This window comes from Canis lupus, chromosome 38 (genome assembly GCF_003254725.2).
Source record: "Canis lupus dingo isolate Sandy chromosome 38, ASM325472v2, whole genome shotgun sequence".
NCBI lineage: Eukaryota > Metazoa > Chordata > Mammalia > Carnivora > Canidae > Canis > Canis lupus.
The window spans coordinates 22,572,020-22,595,718 of record NC_064280.1 but is presented as its reverse complement, the minus strand read 5'-3'; the positions used below and the strand labels follow the sequence as shown (position 1 = coordinate 22,595,718).

General features: G+C 44.2%; 1 protein-coding gene and 1 pseudogene across 7 annotated transcripts in view; one reads left to right on the top strand and one right to left on the bottom strand.

Moving 5' to 3' along the window:
- Positions 1-23,699, bottom strand: part of DCAF8 (DDB1 and CUL4 associated factor 8) — a 42,077-nt gene that overhangs the window by 7,096 nt on the left and 11,282 nt on the right. For 5 of the 7 annotated variants that reach the window (XM_049107027.1, XM_049107026.1, XM_025420750.3 and 2 more), the window contains 8 exons: positions 20,459-20,533; positions 16,490-17,160; positions 15,436-15,576; positions 14,113-14,207; positions 9,202-9,312; positions 2,216-2,288; positions 1,682-1,739; positions 1,063-1,170 (listed from right to left, as the gene is read on the bottom strand). In XM_049107027.1, the coding sequence (XP_048962984.1) occupies positions 1,063-1,170; positions 1,682-1,739; positions 2,216-2,288; positions 9,202-9,312; positions 14,113-14,207; positions 15,436-15,576; positions 16,490-17,160; positions 20,459-20,507 (1,306 nt within the window). In that variant the 5' untranslated portion in view covers positions 20,508-20,533. The remainder of the gene's footprint in view (positions 1-1,062; positions 1,171-1,681; positions 1,740-2,215; positions 2,289-9,201; positions 9,313-14,112; positions 14,208-15,435; positions 15,577-16,489; positions 17,161-20,458; positions 20,534-23,699) is intronic. The other 2 variants (XM_049107030.1, XM_049107031.1) reach the window with 2 other exon arrangements.
- Positions 5,986-6,494, top strand: LOC118353548 (40S ribosomal protein S25-like; annotated as a pseudogene).

Below are 23,699 nucleotides of genomic sequence, written 5' to 3'. Positions count from 1 at the left end.
GCCTCACCACTGCCCTCCTTGTCCCAGCCTGACCACCCCTGCTCTGCCCACTCCCAGGCCACCCCGTCCTACACCCCAGGATCACCCTGGGTTTGCATACTTCCTTAGTACCTTGTCACTGCTTCCAGGCCGGCAGCTGGCCCGAGGACGACGGAGGTACATGCCACTACTGCCTGGAGGAAGCATCTGAACTGTGCTTGCTGCCGCGAGTCTGAGTGACAAGGCTCCGCTCTCTGCAATTACTAGGGGGAGCTGGGGCCCCAGCAGCTATGTGCAGTGCACAGCGGTCATGGGACTGTACCCATGCTTCTGTCTGCCCGTGGACTAAGCTCCAAGCACCAGTACTCCCACTCCCCTCACCAGCTCAGAAGAAAAAGGGCAAGTCACTGCTCTCTCCACGTCAAAATTATGACAGACACTTGTTAGGAGCGGTGGCGATCGCGAAGAGCAGTGACCACCCCAACCTTTCTGCACATTAGAGTCACACAGGGAGCCTTTTAGAAACCTCTCTCAAGCTGTACCCCACACCAATTAAATCACAATGTCTGGGGACAGAAGCCAGGCTTCAGTATTTTTTTTAAAAGATCGGCAGGCAACTCCACGCTGTAGCCGCGCTCAGGAACCACATGCGGAACACACACCGGCCCACCCTCGCCGCAGACGGGAGGAGGCACCCGCAGCACACCGCCTCCTCGGCCCCATTCAAAAGAGTCGCTGCCACCTCGGCCCTCGAGCTAGAGGCTCCCCCCTCCACGACTCCAGGCAATTCAGTACCACAGACTGAGGAGGGCTTTCCCAGACTCTCTAACAAGCCCGTGATGCCTGAAGTTACCTGAATCGTAAGTAAAATATCGTCACTCAAGTCTCCTTATGCCCAAATGACAAGTCCCGCCTCTGCCGTGAGAGGGGCGTCGGGCCCTCGGTGCTTGAGCACAGCAGGCCCGCGAAAGCTCCGGCCGAGGGAGGGCCGCCCTCGTGGGCCCGGTAATTGTGATCCTTCAGCCTGAACGAGCTACCGCAGTTCTCTGAGCCACCAGGCAGCAACTGGGAAGACAGGCTCACCTGTGGCATTATTCCTGTGGCCCTTGTATCTCTTCACATACTGGGCCCCATCGCTGTGAGAGGAGTTGAAGAGGTAAATGTCTTCGTCATTGTAGCTGGCCAGGAGCTCTGCCAAGAACAAGCACACAGCCGTGAAGGCAAAGGCTGAAGAGAGCTGGGGCCAGAGGTGGGGGGCTGGGGCGCAGCCTCTTGCCAGTGGTGCCCCCTCCTAATCCCAGGTCTAGCACCCGTCTCCCTCAGTTGGAGCAGCAGGCAGTCAGGTGTCCAGGGCAGCCGAAGAACACACTGCCAACCCAGGGGTAGCAGAATGCTCAGGAAGTCACACCCACTAACTCAAGAATGAGCCGAAGGCATAAGCACCTGCTCAGGCAAGGAGCCTGGGCTTCAGGACAGGCACTGCCAAATCTCATCTGCAGCATTCTGCAAGAGGCGCCTGGCATCTCCAAGGGTCATCGGCTGCATCCTCCCGCTGCGTGCTCACCGTCAGCAACTATCCCCAGCTGCTCCACGAGGAGCCAGAGCACAGCGGTGAGCACCGGAGGGCACATGCCTCACTGGCTCAGCAGCTCCCTAGACAGAGGGGGCGTGCCAGCCTAGGAGCTGGGCCCTGCTCACGTACCTGTGCCGTCGTGGCTGTACACAAGACAGGTGATGTTTGCTTTGGACTCACTGTTCACCTGCAATAAGGAGCAGATACTGACTGATGCCCCACCCCCCCACTTGTTATACCACCTTCAGGAAACAGGTTTTCCTTCAAACTCCCCTCTATCTTCTCCCAGAGAGAGAGAGAGAGAGAGAAAGAGAGACAGAGACAGGAGTACAACCAGTGAAACTTGGCCACGTCAGGGGAGAGGGCTTCCTGTTGGTTGTTTTCTGTGTGCTAGCCAGCTGACACACACTCCGTATCTCATTCGGCCTTACCATCACGGGGCAAGGCAGTTATCTTTGCCCTACACTTTGTCAGTAAGAAAATCTAGGCTAACAGGTGAAGTCACTGCCCAAAATCACAAAGCTGGCTAGTGGTGGAGCCGGGATTCAAATCCAAGGATCTGACTCAAAAGTCCAAGCTCCTCCCACCATGCCAACAAGTTCGGGGACAGCCTTGGGATTGAGTTAGAAAAGCCGGGAACCAGCGGCCCCTCGTGAATCTTACCAGGTGATGAGGACAGAATTTCTTGAGCACTCCATTGTTCTCGTTCTCATCAATCTTCCTCTGGTCGTAAATCCTGTAATGTAGGAAACAACAAAAGGTTAAAACTCACAAAGGGATCCCTTGAAGAGTTGCAAAGCAGTGGCAGGACCAGCAGTCGGCGGGCTGTCAGGACAGATAAAGGACGCCGCCCAACCAAGTCTGTGGCTCCCACTCCTCCCCGTAGGTCCTCCTCTGCTAGCCCTTTCTGAATCCTGCCTCTGAGCCACACACTCGTCTTTTCAAGGGGTAATCCTAAATCGCATCAGTCTAAAGTGGCTTCTCTCTCCTCTCAGCTTTTACTTGCTTACTGTTTATTTCCACTGAAAGCCCCCAACAGGCTTTCCTGCTGCACGCAGAGGCCATGCTCAAGTCCGTGTATCCTCAAGCCTGTCCTGGTCCCTAACTCGGCCCGCTCTCTCTTGCACTCCCCACAGTGACGATTACAAACCCCGCCAGCATCTCCTCAAGACTCGCTCTTCTGGCCTTCATTCCCATCCAACCACCGTCACCTTTCCTTATCTCTGCAATTCAAACTCTGACCATTCGTTCCAGCATCTAGGACAGATGTCACCAGCCGGCTATCGCGTCAGTGCTGGACATACAGGACACACAAGACACGGCCGGGTGTGCTTCCTCCCATCTCTGCACCTCCTCTCCAGTGCCGCTCTTTCCTTCACTCTGAGGACCAGCTTTCCTTAGCCCACTCCTCAACCTCTTCCTCGGGCCTGTCTGCCCACTTCCTAAAAACCCTCCCTCTGTTTTTTCTGTCCTTCCCTCTCGCAGTCATATCACTGAAAAGAGCAACCTGTGTTCAGTGTTTTCATTTCCTCACTTCCTATTCCCCTCTCAATCCATTCCCATCGAGGTCTGGCCCGCAGCCCACTGGTGACACTTCCCCGGCTCAGGTCACCTGTAGCCCCACAGACTCCACACACAGTGTCCCCTTCAGGCTTCTCATTCTCCTCTTGACACTGTTTACTAGTCCTTCCCTAAAACCATTTCTTTCCTTGATGGCCAACCATCCCCTTCATCGTGTTCATGAGCTTGTCGGTCTTTATCTCCTAAATGCTGACGTTCCCCGGAGGTCTGGTCTTAAGTTCTCTGCACTCTATAGAGGGAAACTATAACCTAGAGGGAGGTTTTGCCTAGATTATTTGTAGTATCCTTCAAACTGACCTCCTTGCTCACGCTGTCGCCGGAATTATTCTAAAATGCAACATTTCATGCAAATTCCCTGCTTAAAATCTCTTCAGTGACTGTGTATTTTCTAAGTCCAAACTCCTTTGTATAACTCTCCATCTTTCTCAAATACTCTATACGTCAAAAAAACAAAACAAAAAAGCTATGCTTCCTTGAGCATACCGTGTCACTCTATACATACCGTCCGCTCTACCTGAAATACTAATTTCCCATCCGTTCCGAATATTTCCTCTGTGAGAAAGAACATGGAGAAATGGTTTATCCCATGTTTCAGGAGTCTGACTTGAGTTCAAATATGAACCGTGCTTAGTAGCTGAGTAATCCTGGGCATTTACTTATTATTTTCAATCCTTATATACCTGTTTCTCCAGAATGCTCCTTAAAGGCAGAGACTGTCTCGTCAATTGTATGTCTAGCACATAGGAGATACTGCTCAGTGAACACTGGATGAATAAATGAATCAATCAACACATGTCAGTATTCTCCACAATTTCTTGCTTAATATCCTGCATTAAGAGAATTATCTGGAAATGTTTGCTAAATGAACCCCGAAAAAAAAAAAAAAGAGGATACTACTGTACTATCTACCAATTACTATTTCTCAGGAAACACAGCCATCTGATAATCAGATGTTTTCCCTCTTAACTAAGTCTAAATTAACAGCTCTTAAATGTCACTAAGCCATCATAAACTAACTAAGTCAGCAAATTAGTAAAACATATTTAAGTATTTGATATTTTGGTGTATGGACCATTCGGTGTTCCTCAGTAGCTGATGCTCTCTCCCCTTCCCCTTTATGAGGCAATCCTTACCTTCCTTCCGCCTTCTTCCGTAACTATTTAAGAAGAATCTACTATATTCTAGATATGACACTAGACTAGGGGTTGGCAAACTTCTTAAATGGCAAGATAGTAAATAATGTAAGTTGGCAGGCCATCTGGCCCCTGTCACAATACTGAACTCTGCCATTGTAGCATGAAAGCAGCCTTGGATAATGTGTAAATGAATGGCCCTGTCTGTGTTCCACTAAAACTTTATTTATAAAAAACAGGCAGTGTAGGGTCACCTGCCTACCTCAGTTGGTTAGGCATCTGACTTCAGCTCAGGTTATGATCTCAGGGTCCTGGGATAGAGCCCAGCAAGAGGCTTCTCGCTCAGGGGGAGTCTGCTTGTCTCTCTCCCCCAGCCCCTCCCCTGGTTCCAGCTTGCTGTCTGTCTCTCTCTCTCTCGAATAAATAAAATCTTAAAGACAAAACAGGCAGTGTAGTTTCTCAGCTCCTGTGCTAGACCGTGCTGATACAAAGATGAATACAAATTTTCCCCCTATTTTCTGAGCACAGAACAGGACCTTGACATTAAAAAAAAAAAAAAAAAATGTTTTAAAGTCAGAGACTATTTTTTCTAGCAGTTTTAGGTTTACAATAAAACTGCAGGGGTGGCAGAGATCTCCCACACACTCTCTGCCCACACACATGCACCACCTCCACCACTATCAACACCACTCACCAGAATGGTTTTTGTTAGCTTTTACCAAGGACAAACCTACGCGGACACATCGCAATCGGCCAAAGTCCACAGTTTACCTGAGCGTTGCTATTATGCTTTCTACAGGTTTGAACAATTGTATGACACACAGTTATCATTCTGCTATCCTACAGAACATTTCCGTTGCCCTAAAAATCCTCTGTGCCTGTTCCTCTTCCAACCCCAACCCTGACAACCACTAGTATTTCTATTGTGTCCCCAGTTTTTTTGCCCTTTCCTGAATGTCATCTGACTGAAATCATATAGTGTACAGCCTTTTCAGACTGGCTTTTTTAAACTTAGTAATCTACATTTCGTGTTCTATGTCTTTTCACATCCTGACAATGACAGCCCATTTCTTATTTAGCACTGAATCCTCTTCCATTATCTAGATGTACCAGTTTATCCATTCACCTACTCAGGGACACCTTAGCTGTTTCCAAGTTTTGGCAATAATGAATAAATAAAGCTGCTGTCCACATCTGTGTACAGGTGTCTGTGCGGATGCAGGTTTGCAGCTCCTCTGGGTAAATACCAAGGAGCATGACTGCTAGACCATATGGTAACAGCATGTTTAGTTTTGTGAGAAACTAGCAAGCTGTCCTCCAGTGCACTGCATCACTTTGCATTCGCACCAGCAGTCAACGGGAGTTCCCGGGACTCCACATACCTGCCGGCATTTGGTGGTGTGTTCTGGAGTGGTATCTTGTTGTTTAATATACATTTTTCTGATAACATAGGATGTGCAATATCTCTTTATATAGTTACTTGCCACGTATATACCTTTAGTGAGATGTCTCTTAAGGTCTCTGACCCATTTTTTAATTGGGCTGGTTTCTTACTGTTGAGTTTTAAGAGTCCTTCTTATAGTTGAGGTAACAAGTCTTTTATCAGCTATGTCTTCTCCAAGTATTTAGTCCTTACCTGGGGCTTGTCTCTAATTCTCTTTCACAGACCAGAAGGTTTTCATTTTAACAAAGTCTACCTTATCAACTATTTCACAAATCATGTCTTTGGTATTGTATCTGAAAAGGCATCACCACTCTTTGTCTGACATCTTAATCTTAGCAAGGCTGCAGAGCGGCCGCCACTCTCTGAGCTTCGCAACGCCACCCAAGGACAAGAAGAAAGATGCCAGAGAGGTGGCCAAAAAAGACCAAGACCAAGTGAACAAATCTGGGGGCAAAGCCAGAAAAGAAGTGGTCCAAAGGCAAAGTCTGGGACAACCTCAATAACTTGGTCTTGTCTGACAAAGTGACATATGATGAACTCTGTGAGGAAGTTCCCAACTCTCAGCTTCTATCTCTGAGAGACTAAAGATGTGAGGAGCAGCTCTCTTCAGGAGCTCCTTAGTGAAGTACTCTTATTGAACTAGTTTCAAAGCACAGAGCTCAAAGAACTTACACCAGAAAAACCAAGGGCGGAGATGCCCTGGCTGCTAGTGAATATGCATGAACAGATCCCACTAACTTTATTTGGAAAATAAAAATTTATTAAGTCAAAAATAAAATAAAAAGCCACTGCCATACCCAAAGTCATCTAGGTTTTCTCCTATGTGATCTTTTAGGAGTTTTATAGTTTGGGGTTTTACTTTTAGGTCTGTGATCCATCTGAGTTAGTTTTTGTGAAGGGTGTGAGGTCTGTCCAGATTCCTTTTCTTCACATGTGGATGCCCAGCTGTTTCCAGCGCCATTTGTTGGAGTGATTATCTCTGCTCCATTGTATTGCCTTTATTCCTTTGTCAAAGATAAACTGACCATATGTACATGGGTCTACTTAGGGCTCTCCATCCTGTTCCACTGATGAATTTGTTCTTTTGCCAATACTACACCGTCTCCGTTGTCGTAGCTTTATCCAAGTCTTGAAGTTGGGTAGTGTCAGTCCTTCAACTTTGTTCTTCCCATTCGATATTGCATTGGCTGTTATGGGTCTCTTGCCTCTCTTTATAAACTTTAGAATCAGTTTACCAATACCCATAAAATAGCCTGCTGAGATTTTTATTGGAATTGCACTGAATCAACAGATCAAGTTGGAAAGAAGTGACACCTCCACAATATTGAGTCTTCCTATGCCTTTCACACATTTTAAATCAAATAGTGACTTCAGTACTGCCTCGACACCCTTATGGAATCTCCACAGGCCTTCAGGCACCCATTAACTCATTACCCTTTAAGCCTCTCTCTTCCCTCCTCACCTTCACTTCCCCTCCCGCCCCCCAACCTGCCCATAATCTAGTGTTCTCTTGGTGTTGCTAATATCAGCCTAAGGACAGAGAAGCAAAGGGACTATTTATTGAGTGTTTATGAGCCAGGGCCTATATCAAATCCTTTACCAATAAATTTACACGTCAACCAACCACCACAGGACTCATTCATCTGATATGTTCTCCTTTTCCTCACTCCTATCAATTTGTAAACCAAACGAAATGGGACTTAGGCACTTACACCTCCACCACTTCCACTTGCCTACTTTTTCCTTCCTTCCCCGCATCCCCCCCCTTTTTTTGGTTATAGGTCAAAAAGCATGTCTAAGCTTCCTTTAATGCTTCTTCACAATACCAAACCAAAATTCCCTAAGCCTTATTAAGGATGAGTAAGCAATTCCTCTGTATTCCTTTGAAGGAATTCTTTCAGGTTACAAATGAAAGCTAATGGTTCTTATAAAATATTCACTATAAATATTTTCAAATTTGTACTGGAAGGTGAGCTCTTTAGGTTTTTTCAAAGAAAGAATCAGAAAGGGGAAATCCCAAATAACTGGCTGAACTGAAGAGATGCCAGAGAAAGCAGGAATGACCCTAATGTCAGAGAAGAGCTGGGGTGCTACAAGGCCACCTGCCCACACAGGGTCAGTGTGCCTCAGAATCTATACATGCTTCTGCCAAATAAATAGTTTGTATCTGCTGAAAATCTGCAATGTACAAAGGGACAGAGGATGTTGAGCTGATAAGAGACAGAACATCTAAGTATTTCTCCTTGTGCTAAAATGTACAAACGGATTTCCAGCCTTACGGTTCTTCTAACCCTGGAATGTATCAGTTTTGGATTAAGACATTATCAACTGCAGTTCTCCATGGAGTCAACTACTCTAGTCTCCTCCAAACATTAAGGACCTAATGGTTGAATTATCTATAGATACAGACTTTTCAAGCAATCCAGAGCTCTAAACAGGAAATCCAAACTAGGAATTTCAGTAAATGCTCTATTTGGAGGAAGCAGCACCTGACAACTACAACTCTTTTTGATCAACAGCTTCTTACTTAAAAAACCTACTATGACATATCTAATATTGATGAATAAAGGAAAGAAATCTGGAAAGCAAGGGAAACAGGAAGTAGAGAGGCACAGAGTTGTCTCTCTCTTGTGGCAAGATTCTTGAACAAGGGAAGGTCATCTCTCATATATTTCTAAAAACTTACTCTATCTCATGATACTTAACAGTGAAATTAATTTCAAAATATAGTTATAAAAATGTGCTCTCATTTTAAAAGATAATGCTTTCCACCCACCATCAGGAAAGCAAAAAACTCATTTTTCTAGTGATCCTCTCCCTCCTCTTTTTCAAACTGATGATCCTTCAGTGAAGGGGGACAGATAACCACAGCAATACAGCTCAAACAGGCCAGCTGGGTAGGGAAGGGATACAGTTTAAGGCTAAGGGCCAGAAGGAAACTAAGTAGTACACATGGGGAATGAACCTATGAACTCTCATTTTCCTTGAGATCTGCCTCAACAGCCAGTGTTACAACAAGCATTCATAGTAACAAAGATATCACTACGCAGAAAGAAAACTGGCTCATGACAGTGGGAGTCAAAAACCCTGAGTTCTCACTCAGTACTCCCACTCGAATCATTTCTGTATCTCAAACCAGCACTCAGAATTTCTAGTACACATTAATTTATATATGAAAAATGGTGGAAAATATTGACTAATACAGCACTTACTAGTAAACCTGGATTTATGTCTTAGCTGCTATGTGGGAACCTTGGTCAATTCATCGAACTTCTTTAAAACTTGACAAACCCTCTAATATGTTAAGCCATCTGTCAGGGATTGTTACATCAGGGAACAGAATGCCTCAGAAGGAGCCTAAACTCTCTGGAAGATGGTAAAAAATCCAAGATTGTTGTTAATAGATTCCTAGGTCTTTCACACCATCCCACAAGGGATACCTGGTGGTACCTGATGCATCAGTCTCAAAGACACGAAAGAGCCAGACTCACCTTACAAACTGATCTCGTCCACCCACTGCAAACTGGTGGGTATTGGCAGGATTCACATAGATCGTATACAGCCCCACTTTCTTCTCCTTTTCTTTTGTCACCACCAGTTTCCTTTGAGAGTAGAAAAGTGTAAAAGTTATATTCTCTAAAAGACCCAGATGGCCACGGCAAGAGAGAGCAGAGAGAGTAATGCAGACACAGCTGGTAAGAAACCAGAATCTCACTGAGAAAGAAAGAAAAAAGTGGCTTTGTTTGTTCTGAACACTGGGACAAGAAAAAACAAAAATCATCTCCACATGTATTTAATAAATGTTACCTTGGGGAGGGAAAAACAAACATGTAGTGAAGTCATTTTCTGGTGTTCCTCAAGACGTGTAAATTAAAGGTATATAAAAGTACTGTTCCTCAGGTGCTGTCAGTTTAGCTGGAGTTCAACATGATGATAACCAATCATTAAACAGACGATACCACCCACATCTTCCCATCCTATATAAATACATCCTCCCAATCAGCTGGGAGCAGGGAGTAAGAGGAGGATGAATCATAAAAGCAGTGGCCAGAAAAGATCTTAAGGTTAGAATCTACCTCCCAGATTCCACAAGAAGTGTCACTTACAACCCAGCTCTAAAAATGCATACCGAAAAATGACAAGCCACAGCTTTCTAACACAGGGACAGTCCAAAGGAAAGCAGTATTCTTCCTTTATCTGAAGCAAGTTAGGAGAGGAGATTCTTATGAAGACACCTATTTCTAAAGCTGGGAAATAATCTCTAAATTACTCTTCTGGTTGTACTACAAAAAAAGGGTGATCCTTAGGAGGGCACTGGGGTCCTGAGGAAAACTCTACACAATTTTAGAGTTTGAGCCAGAATATTCTGGCTGAATAGCCATAATCTGACCCAGTTTAAGGGTGGCACTATGAATGCTCTTCCCAAATCTAAGTGTCCAGCCAGTCAAATATATCACAGAGATTAGTAAATTTACAAGAAAGGAAAGACAGAGAAGGGCTGGGTTCTAGCTTTCATTTTTAATTCTAAGGTTTTGCTCATTCTGTTGTTATGGAAACTGAAAGAAATATAACCATGACAACGAGTGTCTTTGTAAAGAAATTATTTTAGCATCCTCTCTGCATGGTCAAAGTCCCTCCAGCCTAGAAGTGCTCTAAGCCAAGTGGAGAGATTTTACTTGATTCTAAAATCTCTGTAGTTTTTCACTGAAAAACTGCATGGAGTGCATGGAGATTATTAAAAATGAATGTTTTTAGGGAAAACAAACACATACACAAACCTCAAGAACACAAGATAAAAAATATACCCAAAGTGAGTTTAAGGAACAAAACTAGCAATGGAGAAGAGGCATCTCTAATCGGGTTTTAGACAGCAGTATCTGCTTTTCACAGGATTATTTCATTTTCTCAGCAATTTGGACTTTCAGAAGAAGAGAGTCAGATAAATACAAAGGTGACCATGTGGAGACAAAAGAAACTAATGGGAGATTATGTAACAGGGCTCCACTGTCCTGTAATCCTGACAACGAGCTCAATCTTTCTACTGCTTCAATTTATTCATCTGTAATGAAGAATTCTCTCACCTAGTGGGTAAAGGCAGAGTACCTTGGGCTCTATGGGGAACTGGCAGAGGTGCTGTAAAAATGATCAATCATGGCAGTAGGAGAAAAAAAATTTTTTTTCACATCAGAAGGAGGGAGCACATGACAGCATCAGAAACAAATTTATCAAATTTTGCTTTAAAATTTGCAATTTTTTTAGTAAACAGGTATGTTCCAACGAAAAGGAAAAATAATTACAGATCAGACCAAAGAATTCCTTTGAAGAATATTTCAAACTGGCCTCTACTGGTTAATGGAATATCCCACCCACAGCTCCAAATCCAACTCTTCCTAAGATGTCAGCCAACCTGACCAGCTTCCAGAAACTTAGCTATCATAAATACACAAAAGTTCCCCTTAAAAAAAAAAAAAAAAACAATTCCACATACAAATGCCTCTTGATGTAGGTGGATGTTCACACACCAACTCAACACATTAGGAGAGCTTGGATCTTCCAGCATGACCTTCACATTCAGTTTCCCACTTCGGTCAGGCTTTCTGTATTTCTTCAACCCATAAAGCAAAAACTTTCTGAAAATTCAGTCTCTTATTCCCCAAATCTAGAATCTGGGCTTCCTAGGAAAGTTTCCTCTTTGAATTTCTATCCATCTATCAGTGCTTGCATGCAGAACCACTGCTTACGTCATTTCATTCCAAATTCAATAATCTGCCAAAGTCATCTGTTCTGCCCATTATGTGGTCTCCCCCCGCCCGCCCACTCCTTGTGGCCTAATGGTGGTTTTCCTATGACCTGACACACAGGATAAGCTCCCAGTCTGCCTCACACCTCTACCAAAGCGGATCAAACAAACTCAGCTCATTTGTTACATCTTTGTCCTTCCCCTACCTCTGCAACTTTAGAATGAAATAATGAGGGAGGACTGGGTTGCTCAGCAGGGAAGCATCTGCCTTTGGCTCAGGGCCTGATCCTGGGTCAGGGTATCAAGTCCCCCAGCCAGCTCCCTGCGAGAAGCCTGCTTCTCCTTCTGCCTATGTCTCTGCCTCTCTTTCTGCATCTCTCATGAATAAAATCTTTAAAGAATAAAATAAGAAAACAACAAACATGTAGACTGAGAAATCCAATGATCTCCTCACAACTAAAGAACTGTGGGCTAGTACCAGAAGGCAGATGGATTCCTTGTCAATTAGTCCTGTTCGCTTTCCAGTAAAAGCCATAATTTCCCAAACTTCGTTCTCTTGAAGGTTTATATAAGTAACCTGAACATCCTTTCCACAAGCCTAAAACAGTTTTTAAATTCTTCCACTTTCTAGGGTGACTGGGTGACTCAGCTGGTTAAGCATCTGATTCTTGCTTTCGGCTTAGTTCATGATCTCAGGGTTGTTAAGATCAAGCCCCATGTTGGGCTCCAACTTCAGCACAGAGCCTGCTTAAGATGCTCCCTCCCTCTGTCCCTCCCATCTCTTTCTAAATTAATTAACCAATTAATTAATTGTTCCACTTTCTAAACAACCTTTTCTATAATTATCTCTCTAAAAATAAAAGTCTGGGCGCCTGGCTGACTCTGTTGGTAGAGCATGCAACTCTTAATATCAGGATTCTGAGTTCTAGCTCCATGGTGGGGTGTAGAGCTTACTTAAAAAAAATAAAGAAGGGGGGGATCCCTGGGTGGCACAGCGGTTTAGCGCCTGCCTTTGGCCCAGGGCGCAATCCTGGAGACCCGGGATCGAGTCCCACGTCGGGCTCCCGGTGCATGGAGCCTGCTTCTCCCTCTGCCTATGTCTCTGCCTCTCTCTCTCTCTCTCTCTCTCTGTGTGTGTGTGTGTGTGACTATCATAAATAAATAAAAAAATAATAATAATAATAATAAAATAAAGAAGGGGTGCCTGGGTGACTCAGTTAAGCATCTGCCTTCGGCTCAGGTCATGATCTCAGAGTCCCAGGATTGAGCCCCACATTGGGCTCCCTGCTCAGTGGGGAGTCTGCTTCTCCTTCTCCCTCTGGCAGCCACTCCCCCTGCTTGCGCTCTCTCAAATAAATAAAATCTTTAAAAAAAAAAAAAAAGAAAAAATCTAATATCAACCAAGTTTGAGATTATATTCCCTAAATTAGTTTATATTCTACTTGTATTCTATGTAAATCAATGACATCCCTTACTTAATATTGGTATTGACATACAAGATTTCTTATAATTTTAAGATTAACAAGACCATAAATTATCTAGATAATTCATCAACAAGGCAGCAATAAAATAAACTGTATTACACCAATGCTGTAATGTAATGGTTAAGAAGACCTTTATGGTCTGATGCATAAAGATTTCCAAAACACAATTCAACGAAGAAAGCAAACTGCAGAAACTTACATTATGTATGTTTATACATACATATATTTATCCCATTTATAGGGAAAAGTGTATATATGAATATATGTTAAGATACATAAAAATATACAAATAGGACTGGAAAGGTATTCCAAAATTTTTAGCAGCAGCTACCAATAGCTAGAAAAGTCAGGGAGGGGAGGTGTGCCTGAAGGAGCATTTACATTTTGTCCATATACTTTATTATTTGAATTTTAAAAATAAGATATATTTATTATAAGAACAATTAAAATTTTAAAAACTAATTAGTAGCCATAATATAATCAGTTCCAAACATGGTGCCAGACACTATGCTGGACCATCAATCACATTTATCAATGACCCCCTCAGAGCCTAGGGAGAGAAGGAGAGATGGGTTATGCCCAAAGTAAAGCTGGAGAAACAGAGGTTCGGAATGGTTAGATAGCAGTGCCTGAGTTGCAATCTGACCTAGGTCCGTCCAGAGCCAAACAAGAGCTCTGTTCTTTCTATGACATCACACAGCTGATGAGGGATGTCATTTAACCATGAGCCTCAAATTCATGTAGAAATGAGCTGTGATACAACAGAACTCTATTACAGCTACTAATATTTTAGTGTACGATTTATCACTTATTTTCATATTTCTATATATAATTGAACTGAAAACTACACAGGACCTAAGCTGCTCTGTAGATGCTTCCTATGGGTGAGCTGAGTGGCACCCAAGCGGACAGAGAGGAGATCAACAAGTAGTTATTAAAGCCCACATATAAGAGAACCGTATCTTGTTTTAGACATGAAGGTGGACTGAATAGTACGGTACTGCTGAGAAGCAGGCAAACAACAAAGGGAGGAAGTGCCCTGAACTTCAATCTGTTTCTTAGCACAGGCACAGAGGGACTCTTTGGATTGACCAGAGAGGTGGGTATTACCTAGGACACGTGGGGTATTTTCAAGGCCAAGAGGTCCAGTTCTGTAAAAACATTATCGCTATACTTACGAAGCTGGCCGGTCTTGTCTGAGGTCAATGGTGAAGACAACTGCATCTTCACCTGCGGACAGAAACGTACAGGGAGAGTCCGGTTCCAGGGCCAACTGAGGGAGAAAAAGAAAGGTTTCTACAGATCAGAGTCAGAAGCCATCTAGTTCATTCTGTTATCTTTAGGAAGGATTGCATTTTTAGTATCTCAACTAAGAGACATGTCTAGCTTTTCTGTTGTAAAACCCCAGGAAAGGAACTAAGAAACCCATTCACTCTTGTTCTATGTGACTTAGTTATAGCTTGTTTTATTCTATACAAGTCAAAAGGACAAGAGTTTTCTTATTTCAACTAAGTCCCCAAGGGATCTGAATAGTGATACCAAAGAAAAACTTCAACCATTAAAAAGGGTTATTCTTTTTTTTTTTTTTAATTTTTTTATTTATTTATGATAGTCACACAAAGAGAGAGGCAGAGACATAGGCAGAGGGAGAAGCAGGCTCCATGCACCGGGAGCCCGACGTGGGATTCGATCCCGGGTCTCCAGGATCGCGCCCTGGGCCAAAGGCAGGCACTAAACCGCTGCACCACCCAGGGATCCCAAAGAGGGTTATTCTCAAATAAAATCAATTCCACTCTCAGGGAGAGAAATGATGCCCAAGTTTTTTACTCCCTACATCTTAGTTGTAAAATTAGTTAACTAATGGGTTGAAGGTAGTAGGCTTAAAAATCAAAGAAATAGGTAACTTTCTTATTTTCTGAGCCATCTGGACTAGAAAAGGATATTCCAGGTCCACCTATATATTAGCTTAGAGTTTCTAAGAGAGGGCCACCCGCCTCTACAGCATGACCACTCTGAGACAAGGCAGCCCTCAGCTCCTCACCCATGCCCCTATGACTGTCTGTCCTATATTCCCAGTCCTAAATAGGGCTTCCAGAAATAGTGCTGTCTGTGCCCTGAGACCTAGGAGAAAAGTTGGAGCTCTCACATGTGAGGAGCCAACCACCAGGACCTTGGAGCTATTAAGGTGTTCTAGATACAAGCAAAGTAAATTTAAGAGGAAGGCAAAGGAGACCTCAAGGACTTCCAAACCGACCATTGGTCAGCTTAGGGGTTAGGCATAATTAATTGAATACTGTACACGCAAGATCTAGAGAGCTTTCAAATACTTCCAAGAAGTTTAGGGTGGTTGTTACTTCTCCTTTCTTATCTACAAATTTTAGGACTGGAAGAAGTGAAGCAGGTGATCATGACAGGACACACATAGGCAGAGATCTAGGAAGGTCCTGGCTGAGATGCCTGAGCAGCTGGACTGCACAACTGTGGGAGCAAAGCTTACTTACCTTGTGGGACGCTCCCTTGTGTTGGGCCACACGCTTCGTATTCTTGCAACACTGTGTAGCAGATAGCTCTGCTACCCGCACCTGCCCATCACGGGCACACATGGCCAGGGTGGAATCACCACTGTTAGGAAGGAACTTGGCCTGGGATGTTCATGAAAAAAAGGGATATACGAAAGAAATTGAGGAGGTGAATTTGAGAGGGAAAGACTGTAATAACAACCCCAATCTATCCCCTTGGTTGCACAACAGCTGGAAACTTAGCTCTCCTAGTCTTACTGTTGGCTCAAGTCCAATTTCTTCTAAGAGTTAAAGAAGAGGGAAGAAAACCTTCTGATAGAAGAGTATCTCAGTTGACACTGCAAGGACCTGGTATAGGATAAAGCGCTCAGGTGAACTAGGACTATGCCTACTAGGGGAAAATGTAAGGAAAAAAGGAGGAAAATCTATCTTAATTCAGAAAGCAAACAAATTTGCTACAATGACAAAGGAAAACAGAGAGGATACTGGGGAAGAGATTATGCCTAGGAATCAGTGCTAGTACCAAGATGATGGAGAGGGCTGATGAAGAAACAGAACAATAATGCTAATACTCATCAGATGTTCAGAAAGCACCAGGCATGGTTTTACACTGCTTAACCTCTATCATTATTAACCCTCATGGTCTTCTGTGTTACTAGCTCTACACTACAGATAAGTAAACCAAAGACAGACATTAAATAACTTGCCCAAGATCATGAAGCTAATAGGTGCAGGACCAGGAATTAAACCCAGTCTGGTTCAAGAGCCTCTGTTCTTACTCTGCATGCCTTCTACTAGGGCACACTTAGTACCTTCCTGATGACTTCCAAACACCTCTATGCTTAGGAAAAATAAAAGGTTGTCATTGGTCGCTTAGTGCATTTAACCCCTCTAAGTCATCGTGGGAGCACGCGAGGACTGAATCCTGCTGCCTTAATTCCTACCACATCTCACTATCAGCTCCCACTCTAGGCACCTCAGGCTTTTCTAACTCCTGCCTGACTTTCTCTACTGCTGTTCTGCTCCCCTGCCTCACCTGGAAGACATTGCTTTTGTGGCCGCTCTCAAAGTCCAGTACTGGCTGCCGCCGCACCCAGTCCCAAACCACCACTTTCAGGTCATCGCTGCCACTGGCCAGCCAGGTGCCGCGCTGGTTAAAGTGCAGGGTGTTGACACAACCAGTATGGCCCTCAAGCCCATGCTGTAGGCGGAAACGCTGCACAAAGACTCTTGCTCCACAAGCCTCGTATACAAAACGGGCACTGGAACCCAGCTCCCGCTCCCGCAGGGCAGGAAGGGCTTGCCAGCGAGGTCGGGGCAGGGCGGATGTCTCTGAAGACACCCAGTCCTCCAGGGCCCGCTCATCATCTGACGAGTCCTGGTCACGGTTGGCCCGCTTCCGCTGGACACGGCGCCGAGGATGCTCTTCCTCCTCCTCCTCTTCTTCTTCTTCTTCCTCTGAGCGGTCATGGACTTGGTTTTCATCATTGATGGAGTAATGGCCAGTGTCCTCCATGCTGTCAGAGTCCTTGTCTTCACCTGAGCTCTCTGTATCTGTACCCCGACTTCCTGTGCTGGTGCGATTGGGGCCACCATCATCCCCAGTCAAGCTCAAGCTCAGGTCCGAGGCTTCCACTTCAATGCCTGAGGATGTCTCCCTCCCCTCCTCAGCGCCAGACATCTCCTCTGGACTGCTAGACAGGCTTCCTGCAGGTTAGTGAGGAATGAGTGGGTGAGGGGGGGAAAATAAGGAAATGGGATAGTGATCAGAAGCATAGCCCCTCCTTAGTCCCAGAAATCATCACATCAAAAGACCCAGAAACCAACTCTGGTTAAGGTGTTTTTTTCAAATGCTTATAAAAACTAACTTCTGGGCAGGAATCTGAGAAAGGACAAAAAACTGAAAAGATTAAGACCAAAGCCACATGCAAACAAAGGTATTTCACTATAAGTGAAGAACTGTAGGACAGCCTAAGAGTCTATCTTGCAAAGCATGGGCAGCTGTGTGGAAGTACATCCTATACAACCACCTGAAGCTCAGTTCTGCTGGACACACATCCAGCAGCCACAGCAAAGAATTAAACTGAATATAAGACAAAAAGAAGGGATCCCTGGGTGGCGCAGCGGTTTGGCGCCTGCCTTTGGCCCAGAGCGCGATCCTGGAGACCCGGGATCGAATCCCACGTCGGGCTCCCGGTGCATGGAGCCTGCTTCTCCCTCCTCCTGTGTCTCTGCCTCTCTCTCTCTCTCTCTCTCTCTCTGTGACTATCATAAAATAAAATTAAAAAAAAGACAAAAAGAATAGCCATCCCCAGGAAGAGCTGGTATAGTCATCTTCTTAGAGGATACAAGATAGCGGATTAAAATCACTCTGACAATGGGTGTGGAGTTGAAAGATTTCCTACTTAAAGAAAGCACCACTACCTCCTACTTTCTAAATCCTAATTTCTTGAGGTCCTAAAATCCAATAGCAATCCAGGAAGAAGTAGAAGGGACACGTGGGGATTCTGACCATTAGAATGGGTTAACTTTTTACGAATAGATGTATTCTGATTTCTATTAATTTAATAATGTTAATAGGACTTTTAGTTACAGTCTTTTTTTTTTTTGGAACTTTTTTTTATCCAGGTAGAGTTTTATTAGGATGCATATGCAAGGGCAGCCCGGGTGGCTCAGTGGTTTAGCGCCGCCTTCAGCCCAGGGTGTGATCCTGGAGACCGGGGATCGAATCTCACGTCAGGCTCCCTGCATGGAGCCTGCTTCTTGCTCTGCCTGTGTCTGCCTCTCTCTCTCTGTCTCTCATGAATAAATAAAATCTTAAAAAAAAAAAAAAAAAGGAAGCATATGCAAAATTGACGAAAAGCAGGGCTTCGTGAGTGGTATCTGAGAAAGAAAGTTCACCATATTCTAAGTCTGCCATGTTGGTGGTTGTAACAGAACGGAGTCACTTTGAGCACTCTCATCCCTGACAATTAGACACTGCATTCGCCTACCTAGCAACAGGCAAATCATATTTCAATGAGCACTCTGAGGCAGCCCTGGTGGCTCAGCAGTTTAGCACCTGCCTTCAGCCCAGGGTGTGTTCCTGGAGACTCAGGATAGAGTCCCACATTGGGCTCCCTGCATGGAGCCTGCTTCTCCCTCTGCCTCTCTATGTCTCTCATGAATAAATTTTTAAAAATCTAAAAAAAAGAAAGAAAAAAAAATCTAAAAAAAAAAAAAAAAGAGCACTCTGGCCAATATGACCATAACTTCCACACTGAAGCCAAGGTATGAAGGAAGGAAGGCAGGAATGAGGACTTTAAGTACCGTTCACAGTCTCCTTTCCTGATGACAGACTTTACCTTGCCAGAAGTAAAGGCTGTTAGCAACAGCAGACCAGCTATGTGAAACTCTGGTAGGAGCTATCCAACCCCACAAGGATGCTGAAAGGATTCCAAGTAGCGCCTGACAACTTAGTCACCTGGAGTAGAGCAGTAATTTCCAAAGATCTTTGCAGCAATGGAACCTCCGCACGACAAACTCTCAGGCAAAACCCGACACAGAAAACTGATGAACAATACAAACGCATTGGTTGAAGTGGTGACTGAAGGTTGGGAGACTCATAAACAGCTCTTTTCAGAAAGCACCACAACTAAGATCCCAGCATGAAAACAAACGGGTGTAGGAACTGGAAGAAAAAGGGGGAAAGTGCAGCAATTCGCCCCTAGGAACCACACTTGCTGAGACTGCTGTGAATACTGAGAAAGATTAGTAGTTGTGGTTTCTCAAATACAATTGGCTTTGAAACTGGGAGTGGTGAGAAAGGATAAAACACCACACATTTCACTTCTGCAGATGAGGAAAACTGAAACACCAAAGCTCCCAGCATTTCTTGTTAAAGTTATGATTAGCCAATCAAGACGACTTGGAGGCCCTACCGCATTAATGTAAGGGCCAGCAAATTACAAGCTCAGCAACAGGACCCTAACAGTCAATGACCAAGATCCAGAGGTTGGCAATTTTTTTCTGTAGAGGGCCTTCACAGGCCATATGGATCTGTCACAAGTACTCAGCTCCACTGTTAGAGCACAAAAGCATCCATAAGCACCATGTGAATAAGGCATGACTGTGCTCCAATAAACTTTACAAAAACAGTGGGTGGCTGGATCTGGCCTGCAGGCCACAGTCTGCTAATGCCTGATCTGGCTAATGGCCAAATTCCAAATCAATTATATACCTCAAACCTGAGTTTCTCAAATGAACCCAGTGAAGAATCTCAATCACTTTCTTTTACAGAGATGAACGAACAGCACTGCTAAGAGAACACAGGGGCAATAAACCAGGTTGTTGAAAAATCTCACTTTCCCTTACTCAATGTCGTTGCTCTACAATCACATCAACTAGAATTGAGCCTATAATCCTGACCTGCAATGTGCTGAGGAATGCTGAACTCTATGCTGTCCAATTATATCCATTTGAAGGACATGTCTCTAGTTTAGAAGCTGGCCCAGGGTTGAAGCACTGATCAAATAAACCATTACCAAAACCTTCAAACGGGCCCTGGACCCAGTGAGTTCACACCCAGCCAGACCCCACAAAGAATGCAGGCCAGCCCTCACTCCAGTCAGTGTGGGCTGTAACTTCATCTCTTGTCTGCTGTCTCTACCAAACTAGGACCTGCTGTAGAAAGAGACCTCTTATCACAACTGGGGAACCTCACCTTCCCACAACTCCCTTATTTCCACCACCAACTGATCTTTCTTTCCTAGGTTTCATCCACTCTTACCACTTTTCAGAATTCCAAACTACCTGAACTCCTCCTAATGGCACAGCTCTATTACTGATCTTCTGGAAACAATGAGAAGTTGAACGAACAAAAGTACCGGATAGTCCAAGGTGTCTCCTGCATAGTGTCCTACACATAAAACACAGGAAGGGTCCACTCTTAGGAAAGATTTCCTCCGCTAAAATCCAGGTCTCCACTTTCTTTGGGGAAGGAAGAGAACCTCAGGTAGCTCCTTACCATTGGCTAAGTCTGTTTTGCCATCTGCGCTGCTCCCTTTGCTGGACATCTTGAATGATGTTTATTGTGGCCAGCCTGCATTTAGGAGAGGAAGAAAATGAAATAATTACGAAATAATCTAGAAGAGAAGATAAAAGAGCCAGGACATTTAACCATGCACACAGCCTTTGTCATTTTCATAAGAATGATTTTTCTGAGGGGCGCCTGGCTGGCTCAGTTAGTGGAGCACGTGATTCTTGCTCTCAGGGCTATAAGTTCGAGCCCCACATTGAGTGTAGAGATTGCTTTAAAAAATTAAAAAGAAAAAGAAGATTTTTTTGAGTGTGTGCTCAACAGGGCTCATTAGCTCCTGACAATCATACCAGGGCCCCATCCCCCATGTCTAAATTTCATAACAGAACATATCTTTGAGAGGTCAACTGCCATCTCTCTTTTTTTTTTTTAAAGATTTTATTCATCCATTCATGAGAGACACGGGGGGAGGGGGGGTGGAGGGCAGAGACACAGGCAGAGGGAGAAGCAGGCTCCATGCAGGGAGCCCAATTCGGGACTCGATCCTGGGACTCCAGGATTGCGTCCTGGGCCAAAGGCAGGCGCTAAACTGCTGAGCCACCAGGGGGTCCCTCAACTGCCATCTCTTTACTGAGTAGCTGGCAGTGATTTCTGAGATGAGAAAGAAGGAACTGAGATACCACCTGTGCCAGCACCTACCCAGTGACAGGTACTGCACACAGAGGACCATAACCTAGAAAGCTACCTTCAGCCTTGCCCTCTAGGCAAGAATCTTCTGTTGCAAATTTAGTCAGATGGATCACCCATAAATTCTATGAAAGACTTGTCTTCGTAACATGAACAAGGGGGCCAGACTCTGAATATCACATTACACACAAATCAACAGAGACAGAAGAGACCAAGCTGTTGGGGTGAGAGCCTGGGCTTTAGGTTCACTCAGATGCCAAGCTTCAAGCTCACAGGCACAGATATTAATGAAGAATTATAAGCAACAGAGCCAAATTAGAATTCAGGAGCACCCTCTCCCCAAGAAAGAACCTAAAAGATTTCTTTTTTTCCTTTTACAACTAAGTCAGCTGGGGAAGAAGCTTGTAAAGGCCACATTTCCATTAAACTATCTCAGTCCACTTTAAAAACGGCAAATGTTCTTCTACCCAATTCCACCAACTTTCACCAGATCTGTTTAGAAAAGTCCTATCTGGCAATCTGGGTACCTAGCTTTTCTCCTTTCATACCACTGTTAACACATTCATTATTTTTACAGGGCCTCACTCCCACCTCGAGCAAATTCCAAAGAGCAAAGAATAATATTATTCAGACCAGAATTTTGTTAAGCCCTTTCAGTGCCTAGACAAAAGGCACTGGTCAAAGACAAAGTATGATTATGACTCCAGTCCTCGTACCCAGGCACACTGGCTTCTAATCTTTCAACAGCCCTTTCATTCACATAACAATTATCCCAGAAGCAGCCTCATCCTTATCCTGACCCCCTACTCTCCTCTACAGAAATCCAAGTTGCTTCAAAAACTGTCCCCTGCCAGGAGACAGCTGCCCAAAGCTTGCTTGGCAGGCCAGGGCGGGGGAGTGGAAATAATGCACGGGCAGGCTGAGGCCGAGTCCAAGGAAGGACCTGGAAGGGTGCTGGGAGACAACGCCAACAAAGCACAGATTTGTGAAGCCACGTCAAAAACAACAGCGAAGAACGGTTTGCAGAGTAGGCTGTTTTCCTCCTCCTACTCCAAGGAGGTATTTTTGTACAGCATTCCTCACACAGCACTGGCCTTTTCCCATTGGTAGTCCCTGTATTTATTCTTGAGAATCTCAGCAATATCTTCTTCCCCATCTAGGGTTTAAGTTAATTATATTAACTGCAAAAAGTCCTTTGAGGCGGGAAAAACAAGTGTGCTACCTTGTTAAGATTAAAAACTTGGGGGATGCCTGGGTGGCTCAGCAGTTAAGCGTCTGCCTTTGGCTCGAGCATGATCCTGGAGACACGGGATCAAGTCCCACATGAGGCTCCCTGCATGGAGCCTGCTTCTCCCTCTGCCTGTGTCTCTGCCTCTCTCTCTGTGTCTTTCATAAATAAATAAATAAATAAATAAATAAATAAATAAGTAAGTAAGTAAGTAAAATCTTAAAAAAAAAAAAAAAAAAGATTAAAAACTCGGGTCATTAAGCACACGTTCTGGTCAACTGAGAAGAGATTCGATGTTCTCACCTCCAGAAGCAAAACTCGCAACCATACCAGCCATATTTTTCACCCCACCATTATCATCTTCTAAAGAAGAAAGTGGCTCCAGAAACCCTCTCTCAAAATCAAATTGCATCAATTCCTACAGAAGCCCAGACTGCCCGAGCTGTAGACGCATACGGGCACTAGGAAATACACTTGCTTTCCCAGCCTCCATGACCAGGAGGAGCCAAAGCTCCTAGCCCTGAGGCGGGAAAAGCAGAGCCATACGGTTCAACCCATATTGAGAGGTTGAAAGATCTGCCTTTTGGGGAAAATGGCTTAAGGTACTTGCAAAAAGAGATCTTTTGGGGAGAAGTTGACAGAAATGTATTACTAAATTCAGAAGCAGGGACAAGCCTGCAAATGCCTATGCCAACTGTGTTTAACCACGGAGTTGGTAGGCAGATAGCTTCTAAAGGTCACAATTTAGGGGCCACAGAGTTTAGCAAAATTAGTTCTAGATTGAAAATTAGTCCAAGGTTGTAGTATCTCAGCCAGTAGCATCCTTTCTGACCATGGATGAGCTACTTAATCTTCTCAGACTTCATTTTTTTTGGGGGGTAAAATAGTATTAATAATTCCAAAGAGGATACAGATAAGTAGAATTTTATGTTAAAGATTGTGCAGAAGGATACTCTGGAGCAGTGGTCTCAAAACTGACTATAAACCCCATCAGTGAAAATTTTTACCATAAATCCTCAACACTTGTATACGTACATATACACAACTAATCAAACCACATCAAATACTAAGTTTAATTTTTCTAGGAAAAAAAATAGAAATCCCAACTTGCTTTTTCTATACATCACTGGCCCATCTCCAATACCCCTTGGTACACCCTCCCCCATGCCAAGGGCCACTTTTCTAAAAAGGCAAGAAATGATGACAATACAGTAAAAAAAAAAAAAAAAATACAGTCACTTTGGAAATGACCTGTTATTTTTAATCATACACATTTCTATCAGAATGAAGAAACTTAAAACCATCTCAACTCTG